The sequence below is a fragment of the Lampris incognitus genome, chromosome 5 (assembly GCF_029633865.1).
Source record: "Lampris incognitus isolate fLamInc1 chromosome 5, fLamInc1.hap2, whole genome shotgun sequence".
Lineage (NCBI taxonomy): Eukaryota > Metazoa > Chordata > Actinopteri > Lampriformes > Lampridae > Lampris > Lampris incognitus.
Genome location: NC_079215.1, coordinates 7,898,527 through 7,911,174, shown reverse-complemented (window position 1 = coordinate 7,911,174; position 12,648 = coordinate 7,898,527). Strand labels below are relative to the sequence as shown.

Below are 12,648 nucleotides of genomic sequence, written 5' to 3'. Positions count from 1 at the left end.
AGCAGCCCACTTATTGATGATAAAAACAAAGCTCAATATTTTTTCTGATTTTCGATGTTTAGGTGTTCCATCCCGAACTCCAGGGATGCCCGTCTGGAGTTTTTAGAAAAAAATTGAGCTCCTTGTTTGCAGGGGAGTTTGTCACAGGGAGGTGCCTCTGTTTTTCAAGTGAGGTGGCTACACAGTCCTCTGCAGAGATATGAAGGTTAGCGATGAGCCCTATAGGACTCGTGATGAAGGGATTATGATAGTGCGTTAGTAAAAGGAGTGTATTGATGAGTTGTACAGGTATCTATCTGCCTGTGAAAAGACTACTGGCTCTGTCGTGTAAATTAGTGTACAGCGTTGTAAAGTCGTATTTGTTCTACACCAGCGAGGGCGCAGGGCTCTGTTTCAGTTGAGGCCTGTCATGGAATGTTTAGAAGAATGTCAATTAATCAGGGGGCGTCCAGGTGACGTGGCGGTCTATTCCGTTGCCTACCAACACGGGGATCTCCAGTTCGAATCCCCGTGTTGCCTCCGGCTTGGTCGGGCATTCCTATAGACACAACTGGCTGTGTCTGCGGGTGGGAAGCCGAATGTGGGTATGTGTCCTGGCCGCTGCACTAGCATCGGGGCACCTGTTTGGGGGGGAGGGGGACCTGGGGGAAATAGCATGAGCCCTCCCACGTGCTACGGTGCATCCGGAAAGTATTCACACCCCTTCACTTTCCCCACATTTTGTTATGTTACAGCCTTATTCCAAAATGGATTAAATTCCTTTTTTTCTCATCAATCTACACACAATACCCCATAATGACAACGTGAAAAAGGTTTTGTAAAAATTTTTGCAAATTTATTAAAAATAAAAATGAAATATTGCATGTACATAAGTATTCACACCCTTTGCTATGACACTCAAAATTGAGCTCAGGTTCATCCTGTTTCCACCGATCATCCTTGAGATGTTTCTACATCTTGATCGGAGTCCATCTGTAGTAAATTCAATTGAATGGACATGATTTGGAAAGGCACACACCTGTCTATATAAGGTCCCACTGTTGACAGTGCATGTCAGAGCAGAAACCAAGCCACGAAGTCAAAGGAATTGTCTGTGGACCTCCGAGACAGGATTGTATCGAGGCACAGATCTAGGGAAGGGTACAAAAAAAATTCTACAGCTTTGAAGGTCCCGAAGAGCACAGTGGTCTCCATCATTCGTAAATAGAAGAAGTTTGGATCCACCAGGACTCTTCCTAGAGCTGGCCGCCCAACCAAACTGGGCAATCGGGGAAGAAGGGCCTTGGTCAGGGAGGTGACCAAGAACCCTATGGTCACTCTGACAGAGCTCCAGCGTTCCTCTGTGGAGGTGGGAGAACCTTCCAGAAGGACAACCATCTCTGCAGCACTCCACCAATCAGGCCTTTATGGTAGAGTGGCCAGACGGAAGCCTCTGCTCAGTAAAAGGCACATGACAGCCCACTTGGAGTTTGCCAGAAAGCACCTAAAGGACTCTCAGACCATGAGAAACAAGATTCTCTGGTCTGATGAAACCAAGATTGAACTCTTGGGCCTGAACGCCAAACGTCACGTCTGGAGGAAACCAGGCACCTCTCATCACCTTGCTAATACTATCCCTACATTGAAGCATGGTTGTGGCAGCATCATGCTGTGGGGATGTTCTTCAGCGGCAGGAACTGGGAGACTAGTCAGGATCGAGGGAAAGATGAATGGAGCAAAGTACAGAGAGATCCTTGATGAAAACCTGCTCCAGAGCGCTCAGGACCTCAGACTGGGGCGAAGGTTTAACTTTCAACACGACAACGACCCTAAGCACACAGCCAAGACAACGAAGGAGTGGCTTCGGGACAAGTCTGTGAATGTCCTTGAGTGGTCCAGCCAGAGCCCAGACTTGAACCCCATTGAACATCTCTGGAAAGACCTGAAAATAGCTGTGCAGCGACGCTCCCCATCTAACCTTACGGAGCTCGAGAGGATCTGCAGAGAAGAATGGGAGAAATACCCCAAATATAGGTGTGCCAAGCTTGTAGCTTCATACCCAAGAAGACTTGAGGCTGTAATCGCTGCCAAGGGTGCCTCAACCAAGTACTGAGTAAAGGGTGTGAATACTTATGTACATGCAATATTTCAGTTTTTTATTTTTAATAAATTTGCAAAAATTTCTACAAAACCTTTTTTCGCTTTGTCATTATGGGGTATTGTGTGTAGATTGATGAGGAAAAAAAAGAAATGAATCCATTTTGGAATAAGGCTGTAACATAACACAATGTGGGGAAAGTGAAGGGGTGTGAATACTTTCCGGATGCACTGTATGTCCCCCTGGTGAAACTCCTCACTGTCAGGTGAAAAGAAGCAGCTGGTGACCCCACATGTATCGGAGGAGCCATGTGGTAGTCTGCAGCCCTGCCCGGATTGGCAGAGGGGGTGGAGCAGCGACCAGGACAGCTCAGAAGAGTGGGGTAATTGGCCAAGTTCAATTGGGGAGAAAAAGGTAGAAAAAGCCCCAAAAAAAAAAAAAGGCAGTTCTTCAACTGGTTGTCACTCCCAGTACATTCCATGTGAGGCCTTACTGCTCTCATCCAGACTCTTTATTATCTAAAATTTGGCAACATGATCGAAACATTTGATCCTGTGATTTTTTTTTTCTTTCCATTTTTGACTTCTGGTTTCGGTTACATTTCCTAAATGGGTGGATTAAAAAAAAAAAAACAGAGTTGTCCCCACAGCTGGTGTAAACCTGTGTTGGTGATGTGGTGTGTGTTTTCAAGTGTTTGTGCATGCGGTGTTTGTGTTGTCCCCCACTCCCATTCCCCCCACGGCTCAGGGTCCCATCTCTCCTAGGTCTAATCTTGCAGGGTAACTTGTCATTTTCTCAGCAGCCACAGACTTGACGGTGGGCAAAATCTACGCCGCCATGATGATCATGGAATACTACCGCCAGAGCAAGACCAAAAAGCTACAGGCCCTGCGAGAGGAACAGGTACCCGATGAGACCCTGTCTGAAGGAAAATCCCCAAAACACACACCAGCCCTACTTGCTATAAAGAACCATTAGCTCGTAATCCCCCTTCTTCGCTCCCTCCAACCCTACCCTCTCGAGTGAGCCTTTATTGGATGCCATGCACACCTTTTTTCAGACCTGATTACCCTCAAACGCCTCCTTAACCAGCGTATGGATTTAAAAGTATAAGAACTTGTCTTGTACTCCTAAATCCAAGATGAACACCCAACACCCCCTCCACATGAACTTCTTCCTCCTCAGGTCTCACTGTGATGACCCTGTTACTAGTTAGAACACCTCCCACATCAAAACCAACACACACCACGCCCACACCCACCACCAGCCTACACCTTTATCCCCCGAACCCCGACCAAGAAACTTCCCAGAGGCACTGTTAACACTGAGTCCACTTTAACTGGAAAAACTGCGTCCCTAGCCTCGTTCCTCTTTGCATGCCAGCTAATTTAGGCTCCTGGCGTTGAGGGACATCTTCTCTGCATCTCCTATATACTGTAGCTAGCTAGTAACCCCTCTCCTGCTATTTTTAACGTTTTCACCCCTTTGGCGTAGGGTGAGGGAATGTGGTGAGGGGCGTTAGAGATGTTTGTGATTATGTGTATGCGGTACAGGTGTGTGTGTGTGTTTTTTTTTTTATTGATGATAATGTTCTGAACAATGATGATAATACCACATGGCCTTACCTCTTGTCCACCGTGCACTTCCGCTCTCCTCCTGTCGATGAATGCCGTGGAGACGTGCTCACTCCCACCTCCCCTGTACTTCTCTATTCATGCCCAGGCACTGTGGAAGCTTCTCTCCATTCACACAACACAACTTTGCCCTGTGCAGTCTATTTTGTGTTCAGTGTAATAAATACAACTTAGGTCGCCCGCCACATGGGGGCTTGCGTCATAGTGGCGTCTCCATGAGAACCGTTTCAGTGAGTGGCCATTTGTATTTTGCTGCACCAAAGGCAGGTGCACCGGTGAATGGAGAGTATGTCAAGTGCTTTTTGGCAAAGTACCCCTGGAAATATGTGTTTGGTGTGTTTCCTGAATGCAACCATCCCATTGGACTGACTGGACCGTTTCACACAGGCTCTCTCAACATCAGCAGCCCAGCTATGCACAAGGACTTCCTGTCTGTCTGTCTGTCTGTATCTTGATCTATCCCTCCCTTCAACTCTGCATTGTCCTCCCTTTCCTCCAATTTATCCCTTACTCTTGTGATGGCTTACACCCTAAACCTCTGTCTACTTGCCCACTTACTGTTGTTTAAAGTATTTGCATTGTCCTCTCTCCCTCCTCGCGTCCCTCCCTGTGGTGTCCATGTGCACTCCCCACGTCCAGCATTTGTGTCGCCGTCCAGACTGTCAAATTTAACTGTTGTTTACCTGTGGCTGATTAGTGTTTCGTTTATTCTTTACCTCCGTTTCCGCCTTGTTGTCGTCTGTCCCCCGTATGCTCTCGAGCCCTGCCTCCCTGTCTTACCTCTTCCTTTGACTTTCTTCCTTTAACCCTATCAGGAGGAGGCGGGATCTTGACTTATCAAGCCCTCCCTTATTGGTCAATCCAGGGTGATTGTCACCAATTTTCTCTAACCAGTAACCCTTCTCTCCAACCTGTATGTTAACTTCTGTACCTAGCTGTCTACATCTCTGTTTACTGGTCGTTCTGTGTTGTCCGTCTTCTGTGTTTGGTTGGTGGGATGTTGAGCTGAGGGACCTCTGACCGGTGTCTCCTTATGGAATCGGTCATCCTCAGGCCCTTCATCGATACATATACCTTTCATTGGAATGTCCTCCATTGCTAGTTAGTGTGAAGTTTGCATCATAACACCTCCCAGAGTGTTTTAGTGTGAGTTTTTCCCCAAGAAGCGTCATTTCAACCTACACTGCCAGCATCCCACAATACTGTCCAGATGAGGTCTTGAGCCATTTCCATTTCTGGACACTTCATAGCTAATTAGATTTTGTCATGGAACCAAGTTGAAAACTTACTGTACTACCAACCACTTTCCAAATGCTGAGATTTAAAAAAAAATCTCAGCTACCAGCCACTGACGCAGATAGCTAGATATAATTATAACATCCTATGCTAATTAAATTAACTAAATTGTCCCTAGGTGTGGATGTGTGTGTGTGAGTCATCCCTGTGATGGTCTGACGGCCTGTCCGGGGTGTCTCCCTGCCTGCCGCCCAATGACTGCTGGGATAGGCTTCGGCATCCCCGCAAACCTGAGAGCAGGATAAGCGGTTTGGATAATGGATGGATGCTAATTAAAGTATGTAGTTGACAGATGCAGGTGTGTAAGTCATTGGAAGATTTTTTGGTGTACTATTTTGATCAGAAGATAAAGTTCCACTCCAGATAAGTATCAAGTGTCTGGGGAGGTTTTGCAAGTGAACTATTTCTGGACAGTCAGACCCATTCCTGTTAATTCAGCTTTTAGCCTTTTGCTTTTAGGCTATGAATCGATATGGCACATGCCATCGCTCATCTGCCCTGTTGGAGGGCCTCCTAGCCACTGCCAAGAGGACTCCATCATCCATGATGCCGTTGGAGGAAAGCTGCCTCATATCTGTGCTATCTGCTATATTGGTGGTGCAGTGGTTAGCGCTGTCGGCTCACAGCAAGAAGGTCCTGGGTTCGAACCCCGGGGTTGTCCAACCTTCGAGGTCATCCCAGGTCGTCCTCTTTGTGGAGTTTGCATGTTCTCCCCGTGTCTGCGGTGGGTTTTCTCCGGGTGCTCCGGTTTCCCCCACCATCAAAAAGACATGCATGTTAGTGTCAGTACTCCTGTCTGTGCCCTTGACCGAGGCATGGCAAGACGAACTGGAGTTGGTCCCCGGGTGCTGCCCGGCGGCTAACCACTGCTGCTAGCTACACAGCTAGGATGGGTTAAATGCAGATCATAATTTCCCTACGGAGATCATTAAAGTATATCAAAATCAAAAAAATCTAGTTGTTCCTTGACAGGACTGGTTCAGGATGAGGTCTCCATTCCTCACAAAATGGCACAACTAGAAAACCTCCTTACTCAAAGCATGGCTAAGGAGGATTTCCGGGATTACCATCAAAAGATGATTTTTGATTAAAAATGTCTTTTAATGGTGCTCATTGAAAGTTACCCGGTTGTAGACGTTTGATTTTAAAGGCAAGTTTTACCTTAAATACCTGTGGTAGAAGATCCCTCTATGGCACTGATCTAGAATCGGCCTCCCTTCCTTGAATCCTGTCGCAACTCAATTTGACGCACACACAATGGCAACATCAGGTCAGTGATAACACATCGTTAGTTTTTAGTTAGAAGCGATGAGGATTCAGTGGGGGGTGAGGCACAGACCGTCCAAGATCAGTCTGCTGGTTGGGAACTTTACCTCGGACGCCCAGAGTCATATGCTTGTCAACGGCGCCCCGCGTGCCGGTTCATTTTTCTTGGGTGCATCCTGGGCGTGTTTTGTGTCCTGTGTCTTCCCCACCCTAAGTGTGCCTGATGCCAGCCTGCAGGCCATGTCGTATATCTCACACAGAACCGAACGCCATTAATGTTTCAGCGCATGGAGCCGCCCTCAGAGGGAGGGGGCACAGATGGCCAGGAGGGACAGGGTCTCAATGGCCTCCCGAGCACCCAGCCGGACAATATCAACAGCATGTGAGTAGACTGGGGGAGGCTGGGAATGTTCGTGTGGCACAAGCACAGTACGTGAGAGCAGACAAAACACACCGTGATTCACGTTTCCTGTACACACACACACACACACACATAAAGCACATACATACGTGTGTGTCTGTTGTTTCTTTTCCTAATCACAGCTTCCTTTGCAGCTGATCTCTGCCCCTCTTGGCTCTGTGCTTTTAATGATGTTTTCAGTCTTCTTTATCATCCTTTTTTTGGCTGTGTGTGAATGTGCGGGTCTATTTAGGGGTCCAAGCAGCATCAGCTGTGGGAACCCTATTGTTTTTCTAAAGATTATTATTATTATTATTATTGTTTCTACAAAACGCTACAACAAGCACATTTATGTTTTGGGTCATATCTCGGGCTCCGTATGGAATTTTTGAGAAATTATTTTTTTCCTCTAATTCCTTGGAAGCTCCTGAATCTAATGCACCCATTCCCGCCAATTTCCGCCTGCCACATGTTCCCGCGATTTTCAAAAAAATGAAAGTGAAAGTAAAATGAACTACTCTGAGCCTGTTCATCCGATTCGCATGAAATTTGATGTTCGTCATCTCCAGGCAATGCTGATAAAAAAGTTGCCGAAAGAATTTTGGGTGACACTTTAGTATGGGGAACATAAAAAAACTTAATTACTATTGAATTAGTAATGATCAAGATGTCACTTTAGTATGGGGAACATATTCTAAGTAACAAAAACTTAATTTACAGTAATTTAACACTATTAACACTTGTAGTTTTGTGTTTTGTTATGTAAGAACAGACCATATTCATTAAGTGTTAGTAAGGGAGAATAACTCTTCTTGTGGTACTACCATCTTATAAAGTCCATACTAAGCAAAGCATATTGAGATGGTACTACTAATAAGCCATACTTCTGAGGTTATAGAGGGAAAACTCATAGTTAATGGCTTACTGGTTGTATAATAAGGCCATGCAGAATAAGGCATTAATGAGTACATAATAATGACCAATTAAGAGCAAATATGTTGCTAATTTGCATGCTAATAAGCACCTAATTAATGGTGGCTACGTTCCCCATACTAAAGTGTTACCGAATTTTGATATGTCGTTCCATCTGGAAGTAACATGTCAATCAAAATTTAAGGTGTGGCCCATAGTGATTCTATTGCCTATATGTAGTGATGTGATTGCCCAAACTTAACGAAACTTGTCACACACAATCGCCACAACATTCTTTGGAAGCATGCCAAATTTTGTGAAATTTTGTCCATAGGGGGAGCTACAACTGACACATGTCAATATCTCAAAAACCACTTGAGCTAAAAATCTGAAATTTGGTATACCTAGACCCATTTGGCTACATTGCCTAAAGTGCCGATTGGCTGGATTACCAAAATGGCCACCAAACAGCCAATCAAAATTCAGTAGCTAATATTTGCGAGTGTGACTGGCTGATAAAACTTAATAAAACTTGACAGGCTTATGCTTTGTGACACATGTATGTTGGTTGGTAGGCAGCTGCGATACTGCTTGGACCCTGTTAATCGCCGCTTGCGGCTATATTTGTGTATTTTTTTCATAGCCTGTCCAGCATCATGTGAGCATAAGTTTTGAGAGGAAATGAAAGATTCCTTTGAACAACCATGCATATGTGTGTGGAAATGGTGATTTTGTGGATCTAATGGATTTGCATGATAATGAATTTATGTTTGTGTATGTGTGTGATTCTGTCTGAGAGACAGACCCCGACTTTGTGCAAGTACCTGTACATTCATCACCGTGTATGTAAGCCTCTGACCCACAGTGTGTATGTGCACCCAGACCTCCCGATGGTGGTGGTATGACTGAGAGCCAGTCATGGGTAACGGCCAAAGCCCAGGAGATGTTCCAGAAAACAGGCAACTGGAGCCCGGATAGACCCTATCCCGATGATCTCCATGATAACCGGCACAACCCCCAGGTAGGGCAGATATGCAAATGCAAACATGGGCATTCACACGTCATTGCAGAGGTAACCCAAAACTCACATCCAGCCACGGTCCCTGCGTTTGTCACATCGGTGGGCTGGCCATGTGGCGTATGGGAAGCCAGGTTGTACAAGGAAACGAAAACTAGGGCCAAACTGTTTGGATGATCCTTGATGCTCTCTGGCCACCTCCTAGTGCAGTGGGTAATAAGTGTCATTATTTTTCCCTGCTTGGCTTACAGGGATGTACCCCCCCCCCAACTTTACTTTTAGTACGTTCCATCTTTGCCCTTGCCCTCCTTTAAATACAAACCTGGACATTGAGGTTGTGTGTTACTTGTGACAATCTAGCTGACAGAGAAACCTGGCGAAGCAGCACACCGACGAACACAAAGGCGGGCTGAAAATAAGAGAGACAAAGAGGAAAACTAACCGCCTCACAAATGAAAAAAAAATACTGGAGAGTGGGGTGGGGTTTCTGCAGGTCAGTTGAGGTGGCCCCAATCTGGGTCGAAAGACAGGGCCGTCTTTTGTCAGTTTGTTTTATTTTGTTTTGTTGTGTTTTGCTTATTTTTCTTAGTCGGCCCCTGGTCTGTGTTTTTGCTCACACAGGCAGCTCCGGCAAGACGGTGTCTCTCTGGCATACTATTCCATGAAAAATCAATAAGGCTTCCCACTGGGAATTCTCTTTCAGCCAGGAGAACTAAACAGATGCTTGTAGTCAGGACTCCCGCTGTTGCTTGGCAACTGTTTAAAACTTAGAAAGATTTTCAAATGTGTCTTGAAGCACAACACTTCTACACCAAAGATGGAAAAAATTTCCACTTCTAGCACTCGGTGCTCTGAGCACTTAAAGCATGTTAAGCTAGGCGTCCGGGTGGCGTAGCAGTCTATTCCATTGTCTACCAACATGGGGATCAGTGGTTCGAATCCCCATGTTACCTCCGGCTTGGTCGGGCGTCTGTACAGAGACAAATGGCCGTCTGCGGGTGGGAAGCCGGATGTGGGTATGTGTCCTGGTTGCTGCACTGGCACCTCCTCTGGTCGGTCGGGGCGCCTGTTCGGGAACTGGGGGGAATAGCGTGATCCTCCCACGCGCTACTCCCCCTGGCGAAACTCCTCACTGTCAGGTGAAAAGAAGCAGCTGGCAACTCCACATGTATCGGAGAAGGCATGTGGTAGTCTGCAGCCCTCCCCGGATTGGCAGAGGGGGTGGAGCAGAGATCGAGATGGCTCTGAAAAGTGGGGTTAATTGGCCAAGTACAATTGGGGAGGGAAAAAAGCATGTTAAGCTGCTCTGGGTAATGGCAGGACCATACAAACAGGGGCCTCCTCTGAAAACGGAGGCAAAAGAAAAGCCAGTATACTAAAAGCGGTGTTGTTGGACCTGCAGTGAATTGGAGTATAATCGGATGCCTAAACCTGGTTTGTTCCGTCAGGTAAGTAGTTCATTTCAAACACAGGTACCCTTCAGTGAAGAATGGTCTTACTGCGGCAAGCTGTGCTTACCCTCCAGCCAGTTTTGATTGGCAGCCAAGAGGATTTTGAAGGGTCGGAGACCGTATTTTTGAATCCGTCCCATACAGCTTGAAGCTGAAGGGGAAGGACTCGTCAGTTAATAGGTTGAAATCAGACAAAAAGCAGCTGGTGTCCCCTCTGCTCAGCAGGGCCGTGCAGCACAGATGATTAAAACCATCACAAGTGCCCTCAAATGTGTACAGAGGCTAACCTGACAAGACCAATAAAAACCTCTTCATAGCCAATTGCTCTTATCTTTAAAATCACACAGAATCCCACAGATCAGGAAGAAGAATTTAAGGGTATAAACATAATATGAGATAGATATTTGGAAATTTGAAGAGATTTTTGAACTGCAGATACTGCTGCCGCTAGTGGACAAGACCATAGCCTTTCTCTCGCTTACAGTATCTCTCTCTCTCTCTCTCTCTCTCTCTCTCTCTCTCTCTCTCTCTCTCTCTCTCTCTGTTTATTTTTCTCCCCCTTAGTTAATTTTCCAGTTTTTCTCTCACTTCTTTGCTCGAAGCCCTTTCTTCTGTATATCCCCTCTCAGCCCCCCACCATCATGTCTTGATGGATTCACTCCTACGGTCTTTCCTGACATAAACCTCCTCTTAAGTAAAAGGGATGGCTGGGATTGATGATGTACACTTTTCCTCCTCCTCTTCCTCCTCCTCACCCCCACTTTCCCTGTGTCTGATTTAATGTCCCTGATCGCCAGCCCCTCATCTCTGTTTCCATCAGAAGAGCATTAGTGAAAAGTTCCCATCAAACGACTACTCCCATCATTAATCCCGTAAGGCGCATTAAAATATATAGCTGTGGCGTCCGGGTAGCATAGCGGCCTATTCCGTTGCCTACCAACACAGGGATCTCCAGTTCAAATCCCCGTGTTGCCTCCGGCTTGGTTGGGCGTGCCTACAGGCACAATTGCCCATGTCTGCGGGTGGGAAACCAGATGTGGGTATGCGTCCTGGTCGCTGCATTAGCACCTCCTCTGGTCGATTGGGGCGCCTGTTCGGGGGGGAAGGGGAAGTGGGGGGAATAGTGTGATCCTCCCACGCGCTACGTCCCCCTGGTGAAACTCCTCACTGTCAGGTGAAACGAAGCGGCTGGTGACTCCACATGTATCAGAGGAGGCATGTGGTAGTCTGCAGCCCTCCCCGGATCGGCAGAGGGGGTGGGGCAGTGACCGGGAAGGCTCGGAAGAGTGGGGTAATTGGCCAAGTACAATTGGGGAGAAAAAGAGGGGGGGGAAAGCCACAAAAAAAAGTTTGCAGACTCTTCCAGTATCTTTGGCAGGTATCTAATAAGATTTTGCTTCTTCTAAAAAACAGTTTGGCTGGTAAAGAAGCGAAAAGTGGCCAAGAAATTTCAGAATCCACCACTCACCACAGTCAGTGGAGGAACTGCTTATTTTTCCAGTTTGCAGGAAGAAAACTGGAAGGTAATGGAGTAAATCCCCCCCCCCGTCCCCTGCAAAATTAACGTGGGGGCAGTTTAAACCTTTGTGTTTTGTACAATCGTTAAGCGTTTTGATTGGTTTGCTTAATAATGGAATACATCAGTTATATAATGCAGTCATTTAAAAAAGTAAAACCATGAAAATTTGTATGGGTAAAAAAAGAATTTACCAATTACAAAACATCTTATTCGGACCAAAAAAAGAGATTAAACAAACAAAATTAAATTTTTTTTTAAAAAAACAGTGCTGCATAAAAAAGACAAGAGAGACAAAATATTTTAAAAGATCCTTAAAGAAAAATGAAGACAGGTAAATATCAAAGAACTAAATATATTTTCTTCATATTTTACATTTATGTTATTGCAAGCCCCTTCCATTTCACTTCAGCCCCTGCCCCCTCGGCTGATGGTCACCACATACCAGGTCTTAAGTTTGCTCTGCCCCTGCTGACTGTGGTCCCGCCCCCCTCTCGTTGTGTTTTGCAGACGGTAGAGATGAGGGAGATGGGGCGGGACGGGTACTCCGACACTGAGCCCTATCACCCAATGGATGGGCATGGGCGGACCCTCTCCATGCCCCGCCTCTCGGCAGACAACCAAGTGAGCACCTTCATCCCACCCACCGTCACCATCATCACCACAACATCAAAGCTATCACGGTGCCTGTGGCACTGAGGGGAGTTAACAGAATTCAAAGACTCCCTTTTTGCATCCTCCATTAATTGATATTGGAATTAACCAATGTGTAATATATCAAAGTTGTTTATTTCTTTGAATATTAGAAAGATATGCCCACTACTGTGACATTTCTTTGAAAGTATGTCCTTTCAATACTTGATAAATATAAATGGCCTTCCCCAAAAGTATTCTGAAAACTTCAATAGATGCAAAGAGGGATTGAAACCTTTGAAATTCACCTCCCCTTGTCCTGTGCTGCTGTCCTCATCCCTTTATCCCTCCATTCCCTTATTCTACCTATCCACCCCATAAAACCCCTTCCCTGCTGCTGTTTTGCTCCGAGAAAAATCTCCGCTCCTTTTAGTCATGTAGCAAG

At 46.0% G+C, this 12,648-nt stretch overlaps 1 protein-coding gene across 1 annotated transcript in view; it reads left to right on the top strand.

The window, feature by feature from the left end:
- Nucleotides 1-12,269, top strand: part of cacna1ab (calcium channel, voltage-dependent, P/Q type, alpha 1A subunit, b) — a 121,410-nt gene extending 109,141 nt beyond the window's left edge. The window contains exons 41-44 of the mRNA XM_056279719.1: nucleotides 2,877-2,980; nucleotides 6,504-6,655; nucleotides 8,468-8,606; nucleotides 12,081-12,269. Coding sequence (XP_056135694.1) covers nucleotides 2,877-2,980; nucleotides 6,504-6,655; nucleotides 8,468-8,606; nucleotides 12,081-12,269 — 584 coding nt within the window. The remainder of the gene's footprint in view (nucleotides 1-2,876; nucleotides 2,981-6,503; nucleotides 6,656-8,467; nucleotides 8,607-12,080) is intronic.
- Nucleotides 12,270-12,648: the final 379 nt, after the last annotated feature.